This window comes from Salminus brasiliensis, chromosome 20 (assembly GCF_030463535.1).
Source record: "Salminus brasiliensis chromosome 20, fSalBra1.hap2, whole genome shotgun sequence".
NCBI classification, from domain to species: Eukaryota; Metazoa; Chordata; class Actinopteri; order Characiformes; family Bryconidae; genus Salminus; species Salminus brasiliensis.
In genome coordinates, this window is record NC_132897.1 from 6790974 (window position 1) to 6818446 (window position 27473).

The 27473-nt window shown below is 43.3% G+C and overlaps 2 protein-coding genes and 1 long non-coding RNA gene across 3 annotated transcripts in view; 2 read left to right on the forward strand and 1 right to left on the reverse strand.

Moving 5' to 3' along the window:
* Positions 1-8726, forward strand: part of LOC140542122 (tRNA (32-2'-O)-methyltransferase regulator THADA) — a 28056-nt gene extending 19330 nt beyond the window's left edge. The window contains exons 27-31 of the mRNA XM_072664973.1: positions 2201-2439; positions 2810-2980; positions 3951-4217; positions 5335-5537; positions 7128-8726. Coding sequence (XP_072521074.1) covers positions 2201-2439; positions 2810-2980; positions 3951-4217; positions 5335-5537; positions 7128-7366 — 1119 coding nt within the window. The 3' untranslated portion in view covers positions 7367-8726. The remainder of the gene's footprint in view (positions 1-2200; positions 2440-2809; positions 2981-3950; positions 4218-5334; positions 5538-7127) is intronic.
* Positions 8727-17910: 9184 nt separating this feature from the next.
* The window catches only part of pik3ip1 (phosphoinositide-3-kinase interacting protein 1), a 28825-nt gene continuing 19262 nt past the window's right edge, over positions 17911-27473 (forward strand). The window contains exons 1-5 of the mRNA XM_072664709.1: positions 17911-18130; positions 18834-18965; positions 19881-19997; positions 23610-23768; positions 24740-24818. Coding sequence (XP_072520810.1) covers positions 18061-18130; positions 18834-18965; positions 19881-19997; positions 23610-23768; positions 24740-24818 — 557 coding nt within the window. The 5' untranslated portion in view covers positions 17911-18060. The remainder of the gene's footprint in view (positions 18131-18833; positions 18966-19880; positions 19998-23609; positions 23769-24739; positions 24819-27473) is intronic.
* LOC140541911 (uncharacterized) lies at positions 18469-22156 on the reverse strand. Its single transcript, XR_011977965.1, has 2 exons — positions 22084-22156; positions 18469-21968 (listed from the first exon to the last, which is right to left on the reverse strand). It is a non-coding gene; the product is annotated as an uncharacterized lncRNA (long non-coding RNA).

Sequence of the window (27473 nt, forward strand, 5' to 3'; positions counted from 1 at the left end):
ACAACATGAAAGATGCACTAAATGAACAAAGGCATTGGGAAACCTATTCGCTCACTGTTTCTTCTGAAATCATGGGTTATCAAAAAATAGTAGATCCTGCTTTTTTGGCAGGGGCAGTGGTGGCTCAGCGGTTAGAGCTCCAGGCTGTCGATAACAGGGTTGTGGGTTCGATTCCCAGGCTCGGCAAGCTGCCACTGTTGGGCCCTTGAGCAAGGCCCTTTACCCTCTCTGCTCCCCGGGCGCTGGAGTTGGCTGCCCACCGCTCTGGGTGTGTGTGTGTACTCACTGCCCCTAACACGTGTGTGTGTGTGTGTGAGTGTGTGTTCACTACCAGATGGGTTAAATGCGGAGGACACATTTCGCTGTACACTGTACAGTGACAAATACGTGCACCCTTACCCTTACCTTACCTTTTGTTGGAGTAACAGTCTCTACTGCCCAGGAAAGGCTATCTATCATTCCAGAAAACACAGTTCTTCCACTGCTCCACAGCTCAATGCTGGGGGGCTTTATACCCCCTCTAGCCTACACCTGGCATTAGTAATGGTGCCAACAGGTTCATGTTTATATAGCATGACTAAAAGGGCCTGTGAATGCCCTAAAATGTATTAATTGAGTAATTTGGCAGAATTGTTGAGTTGTAAGGCCCTGTGTAATCTTTTTTTCATGTGGCCCAAAATCCCTAGGTGTCCCTGCTCCCGACACTGGGAGGGTGAGGACAGACACAAGCACAATCAGCCACAGCCACTTATCAAACTACTGCTGATGCTAGCAGAGCCATTTATCCACCCAGACAGAGCAAGGCCAATTGTGCACTCTAGCTACTGTGCTCTAGATGCTGATGGCAGGAAGCATGACCTTGGATTTGAACCCAGCAATCCTTGGGTCATAGTGGCAGCAGCTTAGTCCACAGACTGTGTGTGTATGTGTATATATCTCAAGATGCTGTACGGCTCTAATCCACCTGTAACAATGATCACCAGTAGTTATTACATGAATTGTTAATGTGTAACTACACAGTTATTAGGCACACAATATAAAGTAGTACTTTATGGCCACATTAAACAGAAGCACATCAAAATTATTGACTCTTTCTGCAAGAACAGCTATTTATAAGTGACTCACAAGCCAAACTTCTGCTTATTGCCAGTAAGTCTGGTTTGCAAGACTATAAATCACTTAACATTATCTGGCTGGTCTTGCAGGCGAAGTGAATAGTTTTGTATAATATTGCTTGCGGCAACATGTTTATACACAAAGGGCCAATTTTGCAAAATCCAGATTAAATCTGAGCACAGACTGAAAATGGATTTTCACTGGTATTCATTGTTGACACAGGCAACATTGTTAGTCTAGGCTTGATTCTTGACTGTGAAGTGCAGAAATACTTACCGATTGGGTTTTCTGGACTGACTGAGGTAAGGGCTTAGCTCTGCTGGCTGGGGGTCCATTTGTGTTCATTATTTAACCTAACACAATGGAAGGAAATTAAGGCAATAGAAAGCTGCTGTAATACGCTGCTCAGTGGGGTTTAACTCAAGCTGGCAATCTTTGATACACTGCTTGTGCACTTGCCTGATTAAGGCATATTACCACAGCTATTGTGTTTAGTAATCCTTAAGTACAGAACAGGCTTGGTCCTGGCAGGCTCTTTACACCCTGTTCTTATTGTGAAGGACCTGTTTGCAATGAACTTTAACCAAACGCACACACCTAATTCAGCTCCTTGTATAGCAGAATAATTACTTAGCAACATAGCAAACCTTATCGGGCTAGAACATCTCTGTCTAGAGTCTCTCATAGCATTCCCACCCATTTGGAGATTGTTTAATGACCTTTTTAAAGGGCTTTCAGAAGTTACAGCTGAAGACCTACAGCTTTAAAAATGACTAAACAAATAGTTCCTTGAGCAGTGCCACAGAAGAACCACTTTTGGTTCCATAAAGCATATTTTTACATGAGCTATGTGAGGTTGAAGACCATCAAAATGTTCTTCACACTCTCACATCTCTACAAACATGGTTCTATGGCACTGCTCATAGACCATCTGAGTGTACACACAAGTAAGTAAATGAGCTTCGACTTCTAGACTTTTCAAAGCCATGGCTGACCATAGGCTGCCTCAGCTAGCTCAACTCCAGACCAGTTAAAGCTTGTTCAAATGCTCAAATGCTTTTATCACTGTATATGCTGTGTGCAGGCCAACCTGAAGGAGGCACTGTTGGACCAGGATGTAGAGTACAAAAGAGTGTTTTTAATGGCACTGGTGGACGTTGTGAGCCCTGAAGTGACCCAGCCTGGGCCTCTCCTCTCTGGACTTGAAGAAGCAGAGCTGCAGGAGTGTGTGGTGCTTCTGCTGGAGGAGCTTAAGGGCAGCAGAGGAGGTCCAGAGCTACTTTCACAGTCTCTGTGTGCTGTGAGTCTGCTCCTTTCTCAAAGGTGAGATGTCTTTCAGGCTGTGGTGTTACCGTCACCTTGTATGAAGGTACGAGATGAGAGGAAGGCCACAGCACATTGATTCAATTTGGTGCAATTCAGAATTGTTAGTTTAGTTATTAAGAAATATGCTGAGACTGCATGCATTATTTTTACATTTAAGGCATTTAGCAGACGCTCTTATCCAGAGCGACTTACAAAAGTGCTCTGGACATTTACATTTTAGAAAGGGCTACAGTTGATTTGCCACCTTCAGATTGACCCTTTACAGTACACTGACGCATTTTAGCAAATAATTCCACAGATTGGCTTTATTTACAAAGAGGTGATGTTTTTCTTGTGATGAAAAGAACTGTCTGGGTATATATTTCAGCACGGACTTGGCCCTGCTAAGCCAGTGGTGCACGTTACTGGAGACTCATCGGCGTGCTGAGGCTCCTGAGGCTCTGCGACTGGCCTGTGCTGAGTGTCTAGGCCTCACTGGAGCTGCAGTAGTGACCAACAGCCTGGGCGGAGGTCCAACTCTAAAAGGCCTCAGCACAAGGTGGGTTTCTGTCTCAAATAGCCAAGTAAATTATTGCCAAAGTATTTTCTGTCCTGGTTAAGTTGTGTTTAACACATGTGTTTGGCTTGTTAATTAGCTGAATGGGGGGAAAAAAATAATGATGTTTTAACTTGATCAGTTCACAGGATGCATTAGCCTTATTTAGGTAATATAATTGTGTGGTGAGGACGAAGGTGAAGGTTTCCAAAAAGGTCACATTTATGCAGGTGTCGCAACACCATAGGAAAGTGCACCACTACTCCTGCTAAATCTTCCTGAAAGTCTTTAGCAGTCAAACAGGTTACAGTTCTCTTGGTAGGTTTACCTCCCCCTTTTCTGTTAGCTGCCATTTCTTAATTACATTACGGACTGAGAAAACGACTTCAGCTTTGCTATCATCAGTCTTCTCCTGCTTTTATAGGGCTGGGCAGATTCTTAGGAAAGACAATAGCTGCTGACTGTCTATAACATCTTTAAAAATCTGCATCAGCCCAGCCGTAACAGGCCAGAAAGGGTCTGAGATCTTGGGAAAAGTAACATGAGAGCTCAGGTCTATTGGGATACCCACTCAAAATGTAAAAAAAACTTAAAATAAATAACTTCATGCTTTCTGGAGATCAGGTCATCTTCTACTTCCTTAATCATTTAGAAGTAACAGACTTTCTGGACAAGGGTACCCAAATGTTTTCATGCAACTGTAATTGTGATTATTTTTTTTATAGGTAAAGGTCTTACCCCTGACACTACAAGCCAGTGGTTAATGTTGTGCTGTTGTTTGCCTTGCAGCTCATGCTGCTTATCAGATTCCTCGCTATCTCTTGTTTCCCTATCTGGTTTCCACCAAACAATGCCCAGCCCATTCGAGTCTACCTGTTTGCAGTTTGATAACATTTAGGTTATGTAGTTGGTATGGTGTTATGTTGTGTGCTGGAAAGCTGATCTCCAAGTGTGTTTGTGTGTGTTTGTACAGGTTGATCAGTACAGGTGTGCACCTACTTCAGGATGCGAGTCAGCAGGTGAGGGCCAAGGCTGCTGTTTTCGCCTCCATCCTCGGTCAGTCTGAAGTAGGTGCATCCACACAGGGCTGCTTCCTCATGCAGATCAACCAGTCGCTACGTTCGCTGTTGGACCTGCTACTGAGGGAACTGTGGGAGAGCGCGGAAACCCTGGAAGCTTTGGTGTGTCACCTCCCAGAGTGCGATCTCGGTTCCCTGTTGACGGAGGTCAAACACGCACAGTGAGTTAACAGATGCATGTGCATACCTGTAGCCTAGATCTGCATCAGAGGATAGCCCTGGTCTAGTAACAATAGATCTTTTAGTTTCTCGGGGAACACAGTGTAACATTAAACGGGTTGTATGATACTTAGCATAATGTGGATGAAAAACTGGAGAGAGAGATAAAACACAGCTTAAGAGACCTATCTGAGAATCAGACCTGCACTATATGCCCAAAAGTTTATGGACACCACTTCTAATAAATGCATTCAGCTACTTTAAGCTACAGCCACACCTGCAAATGCACATAACACAGTCCCTGTGGAGAACATGACCCTATAGGCACTATGCTTACTCTCAGGTATGAGCTAAAGTGGTATAAAGCCCCCCCATACAGCACTGAGCTTTGTTCTCTGGAATTATGGTCCTCCATTCAATAAATTTAATTTGAGTTGAAAAGTTTAGGATGAGGCGGAGTAGTGATCATCCAACATCCTGACCTCACTACAGCTGTTGAATTGCAATGAAATCCTCACAGCAATGCTTCTTCAAAATCTAGTAGAAGGCCTCCCTGTACAATGGAGACAGCTACTCCAATAAAAGTAGGATAAACTATAATATATATATATATATATATATATATATATATATATATATATATATATATATATATGTGTATGTATGTATGTATGTATGTGTGTGTGTGTGTGTGTGTGTGTGTGTGTGTGTGTGTGTGTGTGTGTGTGTGTGTCCCAATATTTAACTATAACCAAGTGAACAAAACACTATCTCTGTGACTGGTAAGGATATGACTGACAAGTAGAACCCAAGATTGGCACCTCCCAGTTAACATTAAAAGGGGACAACTATGGTAAAATATGGGTAATTTATTACTTATGTTAATGGAATTTTATTGATGCAGCAAGTATACAACATCGTGATTAACCTAATTATAAAGAAACTATGGGTTTGCATTTCCCTATGGCTTGTCAATAAAAGCTGTATTCTTGTATAGACAAGCATTTTTACAAATCTGGAGCAGCAAAGATTTACTAAAGATGTCACAATGTGCTCCTGTCCCAGATGTGTCCGTACATTCAGTCTATTGGAGTTGCCTGTGTTCTGTTTGCTTGCCAGATGCAGCAGTCTGTACGAGCAGGATGAAGCCAATGTGTACCTGGAGCCCTCAGTCATCTCTGAGACTGTCCTGCCTTACCTGATTTGCCTCGCAAAGCGATACCCAGAATCCTCGTCTCTTGCAGAGCATCTTGATCAGTGGGCAAAGCAGAATGCAGCATCTGTCAAAGAGAACCTCGGCATCTGCAAGAGTCTTCGGTTAGGTAATTAAAACTCCTTACATTGTTAGATCTTCAGTGAAGTCCTCCACATCACATCATGGTCATATAATCTTAGCAGTCACTTTTAGCACAATTGGCCGTGCGCTCTCCAGGTGGGTAGATGGCACTGTCTCCCCTCATCACTCTTACAGCGATGTTGGCCCACACAGGCGTCTGTTAGCTTGTGCAGTGGAGCTAGGGACCCAGCCCTTTCCACTGAGCGTGACTGCTGCCTGGCAGTGCCGCTTCGGTGGCAGTTTAAAAGAGGTGGTAGCTCGCTTCACATGTATCAGAGAAGTCAAGCGTTAATTCGATGCACTGCTAGGGGAGTTACGAATGGGTGGGTAAATTGGCAATACTGAATTAAAGGGGGGGAGGGGAAAATTTAGACAAAGTGATTTGTCCAACAATAACCATTGTATGCCAATAAATTACAGTTTTGCTGTTCCAAATCTGGCTAGTGCACCACCTAGAGGTTAAATTTAGATTAGTTTGTAACTTTGCCTCAACTAACGATTAAATATATGGGATTTTCCCTCTAATGCATAGTAGTAGCGGTGGACAGCAACCCTCCAAATGTTGATGCTCCTACTGGCCGCCTCAGCAACAATTAAAGCAGCGTGTCTCAGATTGACTAAGTACCACCCCACCCACCCCTCATTAAACCCAGCCTCCATACAATGGTTATGGACACCCCCCACAGTTAATAAACTCTCTGCTCCTCAGATGTACTCAGAGTCCAGTCATAGCCACCTGAGTTTTGAAGAATGAACGTGTTCTACACTCTTCAAAATGAAGGTGCTGCAAAGGGTTCTTTGAGTGACACCACAGAAGAACCATGTTTAACAAAGATGTGTGCGAGTTAAAGAAGCTTCGCTTGATGTAAAGTTTCTTTACCAATTTAAAGAACCAAGATCGTTCTTTTGGAACCAAACAAATATACATTAATATCATAAGTTACTGTTATCCTATTTAACATAAATACTTATGAAACATACGTTTGGCTGTGAAATTCACACAACTCGCACAGTGATCTGTGAAATTCTGGGGCCATTGGTTAGGACGAGTGGTCAAGTTAACTGAATATTTTCTGTCATTAAATTTATGCAACAAAAACAGAAAAATCTGAAGACCCCTCCACCATTCCAATCTGCTTCGTGTGGTTTTGACCATATGGTCTATGTCTCTCCATCTTTTCTCTCCATGCCCTTAAATAATTAATGAATCAATAAGCTTGTTCTGAATATTAATTAATAAAAATTGAACATGATTGGTAATAAGATTGACAATTTTCACAGTTCATTTTTTTAAACGGCACAGCAAGAAAGTCTGCGCTTCATAAGCATAATCTGACTGTGTGTGATAGTAATGGGCTGTGAGTGAAGGACAACTAAGGACAAAACTAATCAGTGGAATCAGTCATTATGTATGGGGTTTCACACATTCTCAGGATCCTGTTGTGAGAGCCAGGCATAACACAAGATCATGGTCATTTACCTTAATTGAGCAGGAGGAGGTGTAGTTAAAGGGAACTGCACAATGATCACTTCCATCCCGATTAGCGTGAGAATGAGCTTCTTGTGTGTCGTCTAGGTGACACCCTGGATCCTGATTGGCTGAGTGTGCTGATGGAGCCGCGTTTCCATGGTGCCCTTTGTGGCCTGTACGCCAGGGCTGCTTTCCTCCTGCAGCTGCTCAGAGTCTCGGATAAGCTCAGACCCCTGCTTGACCCCTCGACCTTAGCTCAGGACCTGCTGGATTCACACACACGGCTGAGCCAGCATGGAGTCTTCCTCTCCAGCATCTTCGTCGACTCTGTGAGGAATGAATGAATGAACAGAACTGTGTGTCAGATTAAGAACAGTGATTCAAACACTTCAGGGTTAAACCTTGAAGAGTTCTTGTTAGGTCCATCAGACCAAAAGACCTCATTCTTATTAAGATGGGCAAGTTTTATAGAACATTGACAAAAATCCCATTAAAAACACATTGAGAGCAGTGCAGCTCTTCACAAATACACTCGCTAAGCACTTTAGTAGGATCGCTACATGGAACCTCACATGGTCTCCTACTGTTGTAGCCCATCGGACTCTAGTTCTGCTCTCCACAATTGTGCATAGTACTGTCTGACACCAACAATCGTGCCTCGCTCCAAGTCACAGATCACATTTTTACCCCCATTACCTGAACCTCTTGGCTCATGACTGGTTGATTAGATAACTGCATGAATGAATGGGTGTACAAGTGTTCCCCATAAACTGCTTGGTGAGCGTAAGCTAAAATAAACTACCTCTCTTCCAGCCAATGCGCACGACCAGTTTTGGAGCGAGCGTATTAGACAGTATTAGACAACAGTGAGAGAACAGATGTGCTTCTGAAAGGTGATCAGTGTTGCTGCGAGTCCTGCAGACGCAGTTATGTAAGAGGCAGACTGACGACTGCACTAGAGTTGGAGCAGGATCACATTACTGTGGACGCAGGCCAGAGCACAAATGGATTTGCAGCCAAGTGCTCTGCTTCTCCACAACACACTGGTCACTTATTGTGTGGCCACGCCGGCCAGACTGCTGACTGAGTGCTACAGCCAGTCCCTGTACTTTCTTTTGGCCAGTCTTTTTCCAATGTAAATGCAGGGAAATGTTTATTCATGTACAGTCGTATGCAAAAGTTTGAGCGCCCCGGTCAAAGTTTGTTTACTTGCTTAATTTTACATTTAGAAATGTGGCATGTATAAGGGATATCTTTTAATTTTACTTTTAATATGATAAATGCAACAATAATAATTTGGAATTGTGCTGGAAAAGGGGAAATGGCTTTTAAAATTGTATTGGAGGATTTTAAAGCTCATTTTCTGTTAGTCAACAAAACGGATCAAACTCAACTTTATGCATAGAACTGTACATGCGTGAGTTGCACCTTATTATATAATATTTTACATGCAAGCATGTTTTGTAGACTCCTTTTAGACTGTATCCATATATCAAAATGATAAGGAAAAATTACTCTGTTTAAAAAGTCATACATAGCAGTTTTACATTGTGGATTCTCTTTTTCTCTCTACAACACACACATACACCCCATTCTCTGCAACCAAAGCATTACATATTTGTAGTTATTTATAGCTTCAATCTGTATAAATGTATTTTTGATTGATGTAAAAATGTTTACATTAAATAAATCTATTGAACTGGATTCTTTGTATTAATGATTTTAGACGATCAGCCATAACATTAACACCTAATATTGAGTAGGTACAACAGCTCTGACCATCTGAGGCATGGGTTTAACAAGACCTCTGAAGGCATCCTGAACATTAGTAGCAAATCCTTCAAGGATCCTCCATGGATCACATCAATGAGCCTTAGGTGCCCATCACCCTGTCGTTCACCCACGGCCCTTTCCTGGTACTGCCCACTGCAGGGAACACCCCCCCCCAAGACCTGCCGCTCTGACACAAAATTGCACACATCCTTACGAGACAGTCTACAGGTACTAATGTTATGGCTGATCGGTGTACCTCTTAAGAAGTATGCTACAATTAATCTTGCCCAGGTAGCAGACAGGTACAACAGGCTGTGTGGTAGTTTCAGGCTAGAGCTTTGAGAACAGACGGGATTGTGCTGCCTGACTGCGATCTGTGAACAGGGCTGTGGTGTGTGGCCGAGCTTTCAGCGCGCTCTCGCCCTCTCTTTCTCACCCAGACCGGTTTTAACTGCCTTATGCCAACCCACAGCAGCTCTGCTCAAACATAAAAGCTTTTCTTTGCACTTTCACTGTCTCCGTTTCTCTCACTCCCTCATTTCCTTGCTCTGCATAACAGTCTCTCACTTTTCTCCATAAACACCATGTCCAAATATTTGTGGACACCCCTTCTAAAAGATGCCTTCAGCTACTTTCAGTTACTTCCATTGCTGACACAGTTGTGCGAAGAACACTCACAGATTGTCTGGTCTCTGTAGAGAAGTACTGCCAATAGAATAAGACTAAATATAACAATAAATAAACATGAACACCATTGACACCATGCTGCCTATTGCCAGGCGTGGGCTAGAGGGGTATAAAGCCCCCCAGCAATGAGCTGTGGAGCAGTGGAATTGTGTTCTCTGGAATAACAGTTGGTGCTCCATCCAATACTTTTAGGATGAGGTGTGGTGGTGGTGATCAAACATCCAGACCTCACATCCAGACCTCAGCTCATCGCTGAATGCAATCAAATCCTCACAGCACTGCTAAAGAACTAGTAGAAAGCCTATCCTCTCCAGTATAAACAGTTACTCCAACAAAAGAAGGATACACATTTAGATTGACTTAGATCTCTGGATTTCAACTGAACAGGTGTCCCAATACTTTTGTCCATATTGTTTCTATCTCTTTCCTTCCATTAGCTGTGTGTGATCAGGTTTCTCTCACTGATGCGGTGGTTTGTATGGGTGGGTGATGTAATGGTCAGCAGCAGAGATGTTGAGGGAGTTTGCTAAGTGAAGCAGCGGGGATATAGTGACCTTCATGCCTCATTAGGGATCCATCTGGCAGGTGAAGCGCCTGCTTTGTGTCCACAGTGTAGGACAGGAGATGATCTACTGCTTAGGAAAAACACTGTTGTCACACGTCGCCTGTGTGCATTAGGGAATGCCTTCATGCATTAGGCCTCACTATGTAGCCCAGTAACAGTAGGGGCCAGCAGCCCTTTATTTATTTATTTATTTATTTATTTATTTATTTATCTATCTACCTTCTATATCTATATTCTTAGAGTGTGAGATGACCTCTGTCTTGTCTTTTGAAGAATAAACTACTTCATCTGTTCCATTCATCTTTAAGCTGCTGTTTCGTCTTGATTAACACACACTGACTTTTCAACCTAAGGAAAGCACATCTGTGGGGCACATTGGGATACCAAGGCCCAGAATCATACAAAGCCTGTCTGTGACCAAAAGTCATACATAAGAGGACAACGGCAAAGTGCACAGCCATCGTGATCTATTAAAGTTGGGCTGTGTGGACAAGTATTACTGTAGCACACAGTATTTGCGTGAATCTGTATGTAATATCATCTGTGATATTATCTGTGAATATTATGTGAATAATTCTGTATTGTATTAACTTTTTTCTATTTTTCTATTTTTGGTCACAGATATGATGGTATTACGTATTTTGCCAGTTACTAACAGTTTTCTCGGCTGGGAGAAAATTAGTGCTTGTTTTAGAAGTTATAATTTTATACATTTAAGATAATATTTTCTGAGGTTTAACATTGTGCAATTTTTCCTAGAAGAGTTTGAATTTCTGAAGTCTGAAAATTTCTATTTACTTTATTATTAATGACCATGACCTTAAAGCATGATCTTTCAGCTTCCTCATAACAGAATGTTTCTGCCTGTACATTTAATTTTCATAACTTTAACCATGACATCATATCAGTTATTCCTTAAAAATCACTTGTTTCATTTGAATTAATTACCCGTCATACCTAATTACTAATACCTACGTTGATTCTTTTTAGCAGATATGCTATATGGACAAAAATATTAGGACACTTGCTAATTCATTGTTTCTTATGAAATCAAGGGTGATAAAAAAAAATAATAAAATTTGAGCTTTTGTTGAAGTAACTGTCTCTACTGCCCATGCAAAGCTTTCTACTAGATTCGCTAGTAGCAATTTGAAGCATTGCTGTGAGGATTTGATTGCATTCAGCAACGACAAGGGTGTTAGTGAGGTCAGGGTGTTGGATGACCACCACCCCACCTCACTCCCAACAGTACTGGATGGAGCACCATCCATCATTCCAGAGAACACAGTTCCACAGCTGCACAGCGCAATGCTGAGGGGCTTTATACCCCTCTAGCCCAAGCCTTGCATTAGGCAGCATGAGGCCAAGAGATTCCTGTTTCTGCTCCAGAGTGAATTTGCACATCTGTGCCAGCAGTGGGTGCAACTTAAAGTATCTGAAACATTAGATACATGAAACATTAGTGTATTTGCTGGTCCATCATTGGTTGAATTATGCACATTTTTATCATTCTTCATTATACTGTCTATCTGAAAACTTGACAATTTAAGTAGGCATGTGATGTAATAGAATTAGGACACTCCATGAAAACCTTAACATTTTTTAAAATCATCTAAACATTGATCTTCATGTGAGCAATACTGAGAGAATGGCGCTAATGTGACTAAATACATACAACAGAAGAAATTTTAAAAATTGTAAAATGTAATTAATAGAAATCTAAAAAGTCAATGCCCTAATAGCATGCATTTCACCCTTTACTGGGAGAAAGTTTCCCCCCACTCCTCCATGCAGAATTCTTTCAGCTGGGTGATGTTTGAAGGATTTCTCGCATGCATATCAACCCACAGAATCTCAACAGGGTTAAGAACAAGGTTTTTCATGAAGTGTCCTAATGTTTTTTACATAACTATCAGTTGCTACATTTAGGCAACAGCCTCCAGACTTCGGACAAACAAAGCTCTGCTTCATAGAACGTATCAGGACATGCAAAACAAATGCAACCAGCTCTGCCACCAGCCTCAGTAAAGACCACCAGGGGTCTGGACGGAAAACTTCTACCAGCACAAAGACCCACCAGATCCAAACCACTGGAACATTTTATTTCGGAAACTTTGAGGTATTAATTAGGACAGCCGAAGGAGGCCAGTAAGCCAGCCAGCGGACGAGTGAATGCGAGTGTGTGCCGTCTGGCAGGAGTGTGTTGTGGAACAGGAAGCTGACCATCTGGCCTAATTATGTGACTATTTACTGCCATTCTGTAGAATGCTGTGGTGAACCCAGTATATGGAAGTTTGTGTCCACATGGTGAAACAATTAGACACTCTGAAGACAGACTCCTTTCTAGGTCAAGCTAAATTAGATATAGAAGGAGTGAGGTTCTGGGTTCTGGGTATGACTGAAGAGACCACAGCTGCTAAGAATACTGAATGTATTACAGTCTCTTATCAAAATACTACACTGTTTAAATGCAGAGACCACCCTTCATTTAGTTCATTCACAGCCTAAAAGACTGTTAAGTACAAGCTGTTCATTGTTCAGCATCAGAAAAAAAAAAAAATATAAATAATTTTTTAAAACAAAAAAATAACAAAAGCCTCTACAACTTAATCTATTATCTATTATTAGATATTTCACTGTTTAGTGTATCCACCTTTACATTTGCACAGCCTCCATTCTTCTCAGGTGACTCACTTTCAGTTCTCCTAGAGAAATCTGCAGAGAGATTCATCCATGCCTCCAAAATTCAGTCTAAAGCCCCTTTCAGACATGCACCGTAACTCAGAATTTTTCCAGACATTTCCCAGAGGAGCTGTATGTGTGAACGCAAAATGTGCAAAAACTGGAAAATGTCAGAGTGAGCCCATGTGTAATGAGCCCACACACTTAATGAGGTGTCCGAAATTCTTCACTACCTTTTGTTCCCTATGTAGTGATCTGTAGGGGACAGTGGACAGGACACTGTTTCAGACATAGCTCAAGATCCGAAGCTATTTCCGCATCATACTTTTTGCGTCATGTCTGCCGTGCCCCCTGCATGCGCTACACAGATGCTGCCCTGTCTGACATGGAAAATCTTCCGTGTACGCTGCATGTGTGAAAGGGCAACTCCTAATAATGTCCCAACCTGATTCTCTGGACATTTACTGGAGTGCAAATGTGAAAACGGCTTTAGACTTTGGAGCATTTTCTATCCATGCATGAATGCTATGGGTCCCATGAATTTCTCCTTCCTTACACAAGTGCATTATCTTCTATCTAATCTCCTCAGAAACACTGTCTGAAGAACAATGAACAACTTGTACCTGAAGGGCAGTCAAGGACAGCCCGATATGAGTACAAATAAGCATGGCTTGATTACAGACAGCTAAACTGATGGCCATAGACAAGAATGGGTGAAACTGAGGACAAATGATAACAAAGCTGAAAACATGTTGTCATAGAGAGAGCGAGAAAGCTGTGTGTGTGTGTGTGTGTGTGTGTGTGTGTGTGTGTGTGTGTGTGAAGGTGGCAGCTGTTGCCGCTTCTGAATGGCCACTGCTGACAGTCATATGACGCTCGAGACCTTGCTCTCAACTACATGCCAGGGTTTGGTGCCAGGGGTCTCTCTGGCCTTGAAACCCCCTAACTGCTGCAAAAGGGCTGTTTTTTCTGTTGATTAATAAGATCTGATGCCTAAAGCACCTTTTTAATATAAATAATAAACATAATGTAGTGCAGTACAGTATTGTACAACTAATGTGGATTCATGTCTGGCACAGTGTGTTTTCACCAGTACCTTACAGCTGGTGGTCAGAGCTGGTTAATGGGAGGGGATGGGATGGGGATGGGGAGGGGATGGGGATGGGGATGGGATGGGATGGGGATGGGATGGGGAGGGGAGGGGATGGGGATGGGATGGGGATGGGGATGGGATGGGGATGGGATGGGATGGGGTGGGATGGGGATGGGATGGGGTGGGGATGGGATGGGGATGGGGATGGGATGGGGATGGGGATGGGGATGGGGATGGGAGGGGATGGGATGGGGATGGGATGAGGTGGGATGGGGAGGGGAGGGGGATGGGGATGGGGATGGGATGGGGATAGGGATGGGGATGGGGATGGGGATGGGATGAGGTGGGATGGGGAGGGGAGGGGGATGGGTGGTTTCAAAACTTATAACTACTCAAAACAAATGCTGCCTTAAAAACAGCCCACTTTGGGTAATTTCCACAACCTAGATCTGGGTTACTGTATAACAGAACACCTTGAGTTAAAGTACAGGAATAAACCAACACACTGGGTCCAAACAGAGCCTCAGACGTGGTGAATTTGACCCAGAACTATAGCTAGCTAACTCTTCTTGTATTATTCATTTTATTTAAAATTACAATAAAATACAATACAATTAACTGCCTGTTAGTTGTATTAGTATGATTCCTAACAGAAGGACTGCTCAAAAATGACAAATGGTCACAATATTTACTTATAAACAACACCTTACGTATTTGTTTTGCTAGCTAGCTAGCTAGTGCTAACTAGCTACACCGCTACGTTAGCTAGCTAGCTACTTATCTGGTAGGCTAAGCTTAGCTAATTTAAATAAAACTGTCCCATAGAAAACATTATCGACTTAAAAATGACCTTATATTCAGCGATAACTGGACAAATATCATAAAATAAGCGGACAGTATCAGTAACAGTGAGCAACTAGCAATTAGCTAGCTAGTAAGTGTTAGCCTATTCTATCAGTGCCACAGCAACAGCTCAGATAAGCTTTATAACATAGACTTAATTTCACAGACTTAATGGTGAGCAGTAAAGTGTCTTGTGTTTTGTGGAAGTTCACTCACTAAATCCTGCCAGTCGAGACCTCAGTCGAGCTGCTGCCTGCAGGAGAGCTGGTCTCAGACTCAGGTGCTCTTCATTAATGGCTGGGTTGCTTCTGAGACAGTCAGCAGCCCAGCAATTACCCAGCACTGAGGAAATAACCCAGCCAAATGACCCAACAGGCCCAACCAGGCATTTAGGTGGGGGATTAGGGTTCAAACAGCCCACCAGTCTGTAGGGTGTATCCTCACCCCCCTGGGTTCACACAGCCCACCAGTCTGTAGGGTGTATCCTCACCCCCCTGGGTTCAAACAGCCCACCAGTCTGTAGGGTGTATCCTCACCCCCCTGGGTTCACACAGCCCACCAGTCTGTAGGGTGTATCCTCACCCTCCTGGGTTCAAACAGCCCACCAGTCTGTAGGGTGTATCCTCACCCCCCTGGGTTCAAACAGCCCACCAGTCTGTAGGGTGTATCCTCACCCTCCTGGGTTCAAACAGCCCACCAGTCTGTAGGGTGTATCCTCACCCCCCCTGGGTTCAAACAGTCCACCAGTCTGTAGGGTGTATCCTCACCCCCCTGGGTTCACACAGCCCACCAGTCTGTAGGGTGTATCCTCACCCCCCTGGGTTCACACAGCCCACCAGTCTGTAGGGTGTATCCTCACCCCCCTGGGTTCACACAGCCCACCAGTCTGTAGGGTGTATCCTCACCCTCCTGGGTTCAAACAGCCCACCAGTCTGTAGGGTGTATCCTCAACCCCCTGGGTTCAAACAGCCCACCAGTCTGTAGGGTGTATCCTCACCCCCCTGGGTTCACACAGCCCACCAGTCTGTAGGGTGTATCCTCACCCTCCTGGGTTCAAACAGCCCACCAGTCTGTAGGGTGTATCCTCACCCCCCTGGGTTCACACAGCCCACCAGTCTGTAGGGTGTATCCTCACCCCCCTGGGTTCACACAGCCCACCAGTCTGTAGGGTGTATCCTCACCCTCCTGGGTTCACACAGCCCACCAGTCTGTAGGGTGTATCCTCACCCCCCTGGGTTCACACAGCCCACCAGTCTGTAGGGTGTATCCTCACCCCCCTGGGTTCACACAGCCCACCAGTCTGTAGGGTGTATCCTCACCCTCCTGGGTTCAAACAGCCCACCAATCTGTAGGGTGTATCCTCACCCTCCTGGGTTCAAACAGCCCACCAGTCTGTAGGGTGTATCCTCACCCCCCTGGGTTCAAACAGCCCACCAGTCTGTAGGGTGTATCCTCACCCCCCTGGGTTCACACAGCCCACCAGTCTGTAGGGTGTATCCTCACCCTCCTGGGTTCAAACAGCCCACCAGTCTGTAGGGTGTATCCTCACCCCCCCTGGGTTCAAACAGTCCACCAGTCTGTAGGGTGTATCCTCACCCCCCTGGGTTCACACAGCCCACCAGTCTGTAGGGTGTATCCTCACCCCCCTGGGTTCACACAGCCCACCAGTCTGTAGGGTGTATCCTCACCCTCCTGGGTTCAAACAGCCCACCAATCTGTAGGGTGTATCCTCACCCTCCTGGGTTCAAACAGCCCACCAGTCTGTAGGGTGTATCCTCACCCTCCTGGGTTCAAACAGCCCACCAGTCTGTAGGGTGTATCCTCACCCCCCTGGGTTCAAACAGCCCACCAGTCTATAGGGTGTATCCTCACCCTCCTGGGTTCAAACAGCCCACCAGTCTGTAGGGTGTATCCTCACCCTCCTGGGTTCAAACAGCCCACCAGTCTGTAGGGTGTATCCTCACCCCCCTGGGTTCACACAGCCCACCAGTCTGTAGGGTGTATCCTCACCCTCCTGGGTTCAAACAGCCCACCAGTCTGTAGGGTGTATCCTCACCTCCCTGGGTTCACACAGCCCACCAGTCTGTAGGGTGTATCCTCACCCCCCTGGGTTCACACAGCCCACCAGTCTGTAGGGTGTATCCTCACCCCCCTGGGTTCACACAGCCCACCAGTCTGTAGGGTGTATCCTCACCCCCCTGGTGAGGATACAGAAGTGTACAGAAGTTCAGCCTCGCCCATTCATGCTAAGAAGATATAAGGAGTGTTTCACACAGGACTTGATGTTTTGAATGGGGCGTAAACAGAGCAGCCAATCAGGAGAGCCATTATTTACATATCATCACTGTAATGCATGCTGGTCAACCAGTGTGATCATACATACAAGTAGACCAGCAGCAACAGCAAGACCAAGCTGGTCTACCAGTGTGCCCAAAATGACCATGCTGATCTACCACTATGACAACAATGGTTGACCAACATGGCACACCTGACCGCACTGGTCAACCAGCTTTAGCAAACTAGCCAACCTGTATGACCAGTTTGACATTCAGCTTGGTCTAGTAGGCCATGCTGATAGACCAGCTAAATCGTCAAACTCAAAGGAAAACAGACCCTTTGCTGGTCCACCAGCTTGGTCATATTGGCTGGTCATACTGGGAGACCAGGTAAACCATCAGACTTGAACCAAAACATACTGGTCATTCTGGACTAGCCTAACCAGCTTGAGCTATCCAGGCTGTTTCCTTCAGCAGGGCAGTGGTGTTGCTAAACTGGATGATTGTTAACCAGCTGGATAACTGGGAGATCAGTTAATAAACCATCAAAAGCTAAGGTGGTCAACCAGCTTAGCCGGTTGGCCAGGCTGTTCTCCTTGAGCAGGGCAGTGGCATTTCCCAAAGCCAAACTAACACCTCCACTGTTTTCCTTATCATAAACCTCCAGCTAAAAGGGTGCATGTGCTTAAAACCCCCACCCCCACCCCCACCCCCACAACCCCCCAAACATTTAAAGGCTTTAATGAGCATTAAATAAAGCGTTATGGCCTTACAATTCATACGGAATAGTGCTTGGTACAGCATGCATGTGCCAGCACACCGCAGCCGAGCTGCCTGCAGGGAAGCTGTTAGTGCTCGCGCTCATGCAGCCTTTCGCTGACGTAGAGAGAGGGGGCGCAGGGAGCAGGAGAGGGGAAGGGAAGGGAAGGGAAGGGAGGGGAGAGAGATGTTTACGTGTAGAGCTCGACTCTGAAAGAGAGAGGGAGAGGGAGAGAGACCTGATCGCTACGTTTAGAAAAACACACCGATCAGCAGCAGCAGCAGCTCGGAATCAGTGCAGCTTTAACTCGACATGATCTGCAGCCTGTAGCTAAAGAAAAACGCGATTTGCGTAAAAAAATGAACCATCCTGGACACTTAGTCTTCTTCCTCAGCCTGTTTGTGGTGGTTTCTTCATCACCAGTCGAAGGTAAGACCCCTTTGTTACGAGGCTGAAGTTAGCTTCTTGTTTTCCAGCTCCTTATTCTAATTATCCGGTCCACCTTAAATGCTGCATTGCACTGATACAGCCTGTACATAACGAGGAGTGGAACTGCTGCAGCATTTAAGGTGGACCGGATCATAACTTCAATATTTTTTTTATTATTATTATTTTTTGCATGTTATTAGAAGTTTAACACTGCTGAACAGCTTAAGAAAGGACTCAAACATGCTCCAAATTTTAGTTTCATAAATTTTAAAATGTATGCTTTAGGGCTGGGCGATATGCAATATGAGAAAAATAGCATCACAATACTTGAAGACATATTTATCATGATATTTTATTTTTGATACAGATATAAAATCACCACATAAATACAGTTGATAACTGAGTAAAATGTATGTTGTGTTTGGATGCAGTAAGACTTATGGTATTATGCATAAACACTGGAAATTGTAGCATCATAAGTTATTAGAATAACAATAATATATCATCACTGTCACAAAAAAAAATAACAGTTACAGTAGCCACCTTTTGCTAGAAATCCTGTGCCTTTGTTGTTGCATCTGAAAGGTGATATATGGTTTTGCATTGGCAATCCATTTAAGATTTCAAAGATGTTTCAAAGGTGTCTGTTTATGTGTTGAGAGAGTAATCAGTGTTAATTCACTTCTGCAACCTAATTTTGCAGAGTGTATAAGAGACTCCAATGGTGTGGACTACAGAGGAACCCAGCAGAGATCATCCTCAGGAAAGGTTTGTGTGAACTGGAGCAACACAACCAGAGACTATGACATCCAGAACCATGCAGATTCAGACACAGGTAAGCCAACCATCCTTAACCCAAATCTACCTTAAAGACCTACCTTTAAGGTGCACCCATTGCCCACACTGGCGTTCAAATGTACGTATCTTATATAATCTCCATGGAAAAGCACTGCTTATAGAAAAGAGACTGTGGAGCAGTCATACATGAGCCTAAGGTCTCTACTGTTGGGAATAGGAATAAGGGTACTATGAAAGGCTTTTTGAGAAATGCCACAGAAGAACCACTTTAAGAACCATTTTTTTGTAACTTCTTTATTTCATAAGAGTGAATTAGCCTTTATAGCAGTGAATCTGTGCTCTCTGGATGGATGGAACTCTAAATAATACCTTTGGGATTGGTTAGAGTGGTGTTTGTGGCCCAGAAACGATCAGTCAACATCAGTACCAGACCTCACTAATGCTGTTGTGGCTAATGCAAGCTAATGCAAGTTCATTACAGCAGTGTTTTTCTAATGTAAAACTTTCCTAGATGATGGAAAGAAGAAGTTGTGACTGCAGCAAAGAGGGGGCAACTTTATTACCCTTGATTTCAGAAAAATTAAAATGTTAAAATTATGATGTATGATCCAACAGTACAGATTTTCTTGCCCTTAATATTGATGATATTGATAAAACAGTGTTGTTAAATGCTCCAACGCTCCAGTCATCAGATTTCCACAAGCCATATGAGGGAACTGTGCTTGGGTAGGCATGCAGGCCACAAATACACATGTGCATACTTACTGTAGAGGCTGAACAGAAAAACCCCCTGTTAAAAACATGTTGAACTATGGAGCTATGGTGTCTCATCACTGTACACGTTTTATATCATTATATGTTGGCCTTTATATCGATCAGACAGGCATGGTATATTACACCATGCCTTAAAACCTGTGTTGTTTGATGTAGTGTACTGTCTGTTTCTACTCAGGTGTTGGAGACCACAGTTTCTGTCGTAACCCTGATGCCTCAGATGGGCCTTGGTGCTACGTTTCCGGAACAGATGGACAGCTCCAGAGAGAAGCATGTGCCATTGATTCATGCCAAGGTAGCCATCTTTGCCTTGTTTATCATAGAACACGTCCTCTCTGTAGAAGCAAACGCCCACATTATTATTGCCCACAGATACAAGCAGCACAGGTTTTAGGTCTATTGTACATTTGCATACTGCCGTTTTTCACTTTTTGACAATCTGAGAATCTGACAGTTGTTGAGCACAATCTTTTTACATTAACTTCCATTAAAAGTTCTGTTTTTTCTCCTCCTGTAAAGTTGCTTTTTTGTAGACACAGCGTTTTTGTTACAATATATATAAAAATATGTTGATTGGTCCAGTCACATCTATAGCAGTTATAACAGTCAACAGCGAATCTGTTGACCAGATTAACTCTTATAAGCAAAGGTGCTACAAATGTTTCTTTAACCTTCTGGAGTCTACGAACGTGCCAGTGCGTTGTTTCTGTGAATATATTTGCAATAATACAGCACAGAAATACGCCTCAAATATCTCCTGAATCTGTGGAGCCCACCCTTTCAATTGCATCTCATTTCCAGATTGTACGTGACTCACTTGTAGAGTTATGAGGCTGTGAAGACGGGTCAGTCCATGGTTTTGTGTGAAACTGACCGGTGGACACTCAGAAACTCGTCTCCTGCCTCTCTCCGTTTATTTGGTTCATACATCCCACTTCTTTTGTTTAGCTAAGACTCTGGTAAACCCATTTCGAGCACCAAAACAATCCGCCCACATGAGTAAAGGGATGTTTTCACAAGAAATATGAAGAATTTGTTGTTCAAGTTTAGAGTGAGAGTATCTCATCATACGGTGCTCTAGGTTACATGGGGTCTCATTATGGAGATCTGAGATTGATCTGAACAGTTTATAATATAACTGTTCAGATATATAACTGATATATAACATGTGGGTATTATCTTACATGCAAATGCCTTTAAAAGTGAATTTAAGACTGGTATGCAAAAATAGAGAAAATGCCCTCAGACTCAGACTCAAACAGAGGGTTAAGTGGTGCCATAGAAGAATCACGATTGGTTCCATAAAGAACCACATTTGTAAAACGGAGTATGAGGAACATATTCAGGTTGTGAGGAACCTTCAGTTGACGTAAACCAATTTAGGTTCTTCTCACTAACACCTCTTGTACAAACACGGCTCTTTATGGAAGTGGTTCTTCTGTGACTTTTCTCAAAGAACCCTTGTAGCACCTTTAATTCTAGGAAGCGATATTTTTTACTGTCATTTATTACTACTGTGGTATTTCTATGTAATTATATGCTAAGTTTACATTTAAACTAGCTTTCATTTACACTTCTGCAGAGTAGGACTATGTATAACTAACACACATATCTGAGTTTCTGAGTTTCCTGTTTCAGAAATCTTGTTTTTTTATAATCTGTGGGTGAGAAATATCTATTACACTGTATTACAGCATTATTGCACCTGCCATCAGTGTGACTTTTCAGGTTTACAGAAGATTCTGTAGATGTGTGTTATCTAAAAAGAACTTGAAAAGTGGAAGCTAGGTCCAGACGTCTGGCCTTGAGATTGTGTAAGTGAATGATTGGGGGTAACTTGTTCCCAGGCATTTCACAGCATGTGCCAGCTGTGATTCAGTCCAGTTCTCACAGCTATGTTTATTCCAGTCTTGTCTCCAGCATACTCTCCAATCCTTCTCAGCAGGAAAACGAAAGGCCCTGTATGTTATTAAAGGTCTATGTTTTCACACAGGCCTGACCAACCCCTCTTTATTGCCTATAATCATTAAACAGGCGGTTTTTTTTGCTGTGCCTTTAAGACTGTTGTATGCAAATAACTTCTGTTCTGTTCTGAACATCTCCAACTTTTGAGTGGATGGTAGATGTTTCCAGAAGGTTTTCCCTCAGAGTAAACACTCTTACACACTCAGCTTGTTTGAAGTGTGTCCTCTTCAGACGGCGTTATTCTCAGTGCTCCATCAGCCCCTTATTTGGCCATCAACCACAGCTGGAGCCTTAGGGTTTACTAAACAAAGCCAGCATGATGGATTAATCAGTGTAAGGACAGGCAGAAGAGGACATTAGAGAAAGTTCACTGACCACTGACTATTGAGTTCAGTGGGCCAGTTGGTCAGCCTTACCTTTGGTCATGGCCCTCTCTGGAGATAAAGACAAAGGCGTGTGCACACACGAGGAAAACTTGTCTGTGCAGCTGTACAAGTCTAAGAGAGGAATACTTACCCCTCTTTGCTTCTGATTGGCTGGGATTGCAAACTCTCCACAGAGACAGCAGCTGATTGGCTGGTCTCTGCTGTGACCTCATGTGGTGTAACTCCAGTAGAGTTGGTAAACAACTTTTTTTTTGGAAGGGGGTGAGGGTGTGAGACGGAGAGGGGGGGTTTAAAAAGTCACGGGTCAGAAGCCAGGAAGTGAACCAGAGCTGTTGATCTGGTTTGGGCCTCCCTGAAAGAAGTGCAGCCTTGTGGTCAAAGCATGTTGTGTGTAGCCGTGCAAAACATCTGCCTGTTTCCTACAGCAGGCGGCTCCCGTGCAAACACGGGACGTGAATCTTTGTGTTTAATCAGCCTGTCTGTTCATGATAGAGCTGGGGAGTAGCACTGCAATTGGGCATGAACAGTACATGGTGTATGTCTCTGAAAATGGTTGCAGAAAGTATTGGGACACCTGCTACTCATTTATTCATGGTTTCTTCACCCCAAAATAAATGTAATTTAAAATATAATAATAATTAAAGAGCTTATTCTGCTTTTGTTGGAGTAACTGTCTCTACTGTCCAGGGAAGGATTTCTACTAGATTATAGAGCATAGCTGTAAGGATTTGATAGCATTCAGCGAAAAGAGCATTAGTAAGGTCAGGATGTTGGATGATATTTTTGATTCCAAAAATATTGGATGGAGCACCAACTATCATTCCAGAGAGCACAGTTCCACTGCTCCACAGCTCAGTTGTGGGGGGCTTTATACCCCTTTATCCCTTTATCTGCTCCAGAGAATCCTAGTCCTAATCTTAGGGACTAGACAGGCTATGTGTTTAAATTTGCACATCTGTGTCAGCCATGGGTCTAATTTAATGTTGCTGAATGCATTCATTTGAAGGGGTGTCCACAAACATTTGGACATATATAGTGTGTGTATATATATATATATTATCAGCATTATCATCATTTGATAAGATTCACTTTTGCTGTTCCAAACCTGGCCTGTCAGCCCCCAAGAGATTGAAAGGATGTTTTGTAGCACTTTTGTTAACAACCCCCATTTTTTCAAATATGCTGAGAGGGCAGAAGACCAGCAGATCAGCAGAGGCTGGATATACTCTTTAAAGTAACGAGAACACAGACGTTGGGCCAAAAATGAACAGAAAATATATTGTGTAGCCTTTTTACACAGCACTTGTCCATTATATTCACTTCTATTTTCATCCAGCAGCTGCTTAAGCTGAAATTCTGTCTAAGTCTTCATCAGTAAAATACATGCAGCACACACTCACTGATAGATTCGGTGCTATTGATGGACTGTCTTCAGCTTTTCTACAGTGAGAATGTTTCTATCAGAGCAGCACTTCAATCCAAATATATTAACTCACTCTGTATCTTATAAATCCTGTCTGAATATGGATTCAGGCAAATGATCTTCTGATCCACAGATGAAAGTTCCCCAGCGCCCACCTCTGGCAGAGTGGAGATGTCTGAGCAGGCAAAATCTGTGGCCGCGCAGCCAGAGGGAGCCGCAGTGCAGCCGGTGATGGGGGTCAGTCAGCGGGTCAGGACTGGACCCACGAAGAAGAACGACCTGGGCACTTTGGGTAGGTCTTGTGATTGGGATTACTGTGGGGAAATTCCAAAGATGGTGCTCCATTTCATTCAAATGAGCTGTAAGTCAAGAGGTTTCCTGTCTTTAGCTGGTACCAGAGCTGCAGCAGAACTGTCTGTGTGGTAATCGCACAGTCCGTGGAACCATCACCAATCTAGGCATAGCTTTATTCTGGGTCTAGGAAACTGGCTCCAAAAATACATAGGATTTTTGTGAATACAATATTAGCTTATTTAAAGCAACATTATGCAGCATTCACCTTAAAATAGAACAGCTTCACAAACAGCTTCAAAATCATACCGATGCCCCACTGACTTTAATACAGAGAATGGCGTGTCCTGACCGGAACGCTGGTAGAGCCGCACCTCCATAACGTTGCTTTACCCGAGTCATACTTGTGTAAGGCCCTGTAATTACAGCCTCAGTCCAAATACTGCTTTTTTCAACAAATACAAGTGTACAGCTGTTCACAAGGGAGCGCTCAAAGCATGATTTGTATTAACAGCAGTGGAGTAAACGTTCAGGACTATCCAGTGAGACGTTTCCTCTGTTCTGTCCAGCTAGATGACCGTCTCTGTTAGGGTTGTAAGGCAACATTGATATATCGAAGTATCACACTATTTTGTTTTATCACACCAATTAAAACTCAGTATTGATTTTTAATGTTTACGTAAAAAGATTGCTGGCAGACAGTGGCTCATTTACGGTTGTGTTTAAACTCCGATCATTAGTTTGCAGAGTTCTGCTCTGTCTTCAGATCCCGCTGGTTCTTTTAAGCAAATGATGGTGTGTGTTTTTATACCGCGATATATTGAATCGTAAACCCTGTTTTATGATACGCATCATACTCCCAGGTTGTTTGCCAATACACATACCTAGACTCTCTTCAGTTTTTTAGTAAGTCCGGTGCTGGTTGTCTGCTTCTGGCTCATCACTCTGCTCTGCTGCTGTGCTCTCTTTCAGGCAACGTTTTCGCCATTCTTATGATGGGTATCATCATCCTCCTGGGCGTGGGAATCACAGTGGGATACTTTTATAAACGGTTAGTATGGTCATATACACACACACACACAAGCATGCATATATATATATATATATATATATATATATATATATATGTACAAGAGCAAGTGCACAAATCACCATCACTTTTGCTAATAGATTTGCTAATAACAATTTGCTAATAATAGCCAGAACAGACGACAGCCAGGAATGGGAGTGAAGACACAGATAAGGCTCTGCTTGTAAGAGTCAGTAGATAAACAGGGCATGAAGAGACACGCAGAAGAAGGCATGACTTGGTTTAATGTGATTATTTTTGAGACACTGGGTACTTGGTTTGTGATGACTGTGAGGGTTGTGTTGTGGTTAATTGTAGTGCTCGTCACTGATGGTATTTTGGGAGTTTTGAAATGTTGCTGTGGGTTTTTGAGTGTTTGTGTGGGAGGTGTTGTTTTGGGAGCTTGAGGGTAAGAGGTATGAGTACACGTGTGTTTTTCAGCGAGAGGGAGTGTACGTGTGGAATGTCGCAGAATGAGAATAGGCATTGGCTGGCCTAGATTCACACACACATAGAAATGTACATGGCGTTGCTTGGATCTCCATAAAGTGACTTTACAGTAGAAGTTTCAATGGAAGTCAGTAAAAACAGATTTTAGTCCAAGTTATTTTGAACCATTTCTATTGGTCTATTCATCAAACAACATGATTTGCCAATATATTAGATCTGATTTTTCAGCACAGTAAATCCAATTAAACATGACTAATTATGATCCCAAATAATGTATCATGAACTCTAAAATATCTCATATTGAGTACTTCTGTGGTAGGTGTTTCTGATAAAATGGCCAGTGAGTTACAAAATAACAAGGCAATAAACTGGCATGCCAGTGTAAATACCATCCACTCTGTCCTCTCACCTTGCCTCTGTAATGTCAATAGACTCCATAGAAACTGACCAGAGAGAGGGAGAGCAAAGAGGGATGCTTTCTGTTTATCTTTATGGAAGCTCGTGTTCCAGGCTGTTGAACAAATGGACAGTGATGAGAACAAGAACGGTGGGGACTAGATAACACTGACTTCCAAACTACACGGATAGGTCTGCCCGTGTTTATTTCCTCAGTAAAACAGTGATAGTAGAATACATCCTAATAACATACAACATACATACTACAAAACATCATGGTTTTCCCATCACTGTGTTCATTAAGCATCTCCAGAGCTCTCCTGATGGAGTCCAGTATTATTTATAGTCATCATCCAACACCTGGATGGTTGGAACCAAGTTCTGTTCTTCACAAATGAGAAGTTCTTGTTCTTTTTTACTGTATTTATGTTTACCTGCATCTGTCCGAATGAGATCTGGAGCTTCTACAGTAAAAACTCTATTATTGCTGCGAGAAATTGGGTTGTATTGGGTTATAATCTTGTAATAAGGGGCCTAAAACCTCTGCACAGTACATTTTAGAGTATGTATGATAGTTCTCTTAATCAAATTTCTGACAATTTCTGACAATATGGGATATCGATAACAGGGTTGTGGGTTCGATTCCCAGGCTTGGCAAGCTGCCACTGTTGGGCCCTTGATCAAGGCCCTTTACCCTCTCTGCTCCCCGGGCGCTGGAGTTGGCTGCCCACCGCTCTGGGTGTGTGTGTACTCACTGCCCCTAGTTCACTAGTGTGTGTGTGTGTGTGTGTGTATGTGTGTGTGTTCACTACCACAGATGGGTTAAATGCAGAGGACACATTTACAGTACAGTGACAAATACGTGCACCTTTACCTTTTTATCTTTATTCTTAGGGCAGCAGCTTTTGCTGGATTTTGATTAGTAACACATTCCTTTATCTCAGATCTGAGTGATTCTCATCATGTTAGTACAGTCGAATAATGTCTATTATTAATATTGGTGCCTAATTTCAGATAAGTACTGATAAATCAGTGGAACCTTAAAATTGACTGACACCAATAACATCGAGCAAATGTACATCAGCGAAAAGCGAGCGTAGTCTTGGATCAGTGGTCAGGGGCCCCTCTTCTCTCTGTGTGTAGTGGACGCGACCCTTGAAGCTTTGTGTCTTTTTGTTTGTGTGTCAGCTGTGATTATCTGCCTCTGTCATCTCTCTGTTTAAGTAGCTCAGGACTAATGAGCACAAGCAGCGCAAAGTGCTGAGCAGCTTAGAAATTGGGAGAGGGCTGTTATGTCACCCATACAGAGTCATGCAGGGGCTCTTTATTGAGTCTGTATGAATGGAAGGCTTCAGCGTCTACATTATAGATGTTTTTGTACCAAGGAGAATCAATAATCACATTTCCCTGTTCCTTTACCCTTTGCTTGTAACAGAAGATGCTATTATAAGTGTTTAGTTGTCATGTACATAGTAAGAAAGCATTGCTTTGTAACCAGCTTTGGGCTGATAGTTACAGTATACACTATATGGACAAAAGTATTGGGACACCCAATTTTTATTGTTTGTTCCTAAAGCGCGGACCACACCCTGAGCTGAAACGGGAGGGCAGACTCAGAAAGTGTTTTGGCTAGCAGTCTGCGTTGGCTTTCCTGTGGTCTGTGTGTGTGTCTGTGTTAAGCCTAGCCCCTCCATTAGAGCGGTGGGGTGATGGGGTGGAGATGGGTGCGAAGTTTGTTTGACAGGGGATGAATTGAAAGGTGGGGTTATATCAAGGGCTTAATAACCTGGG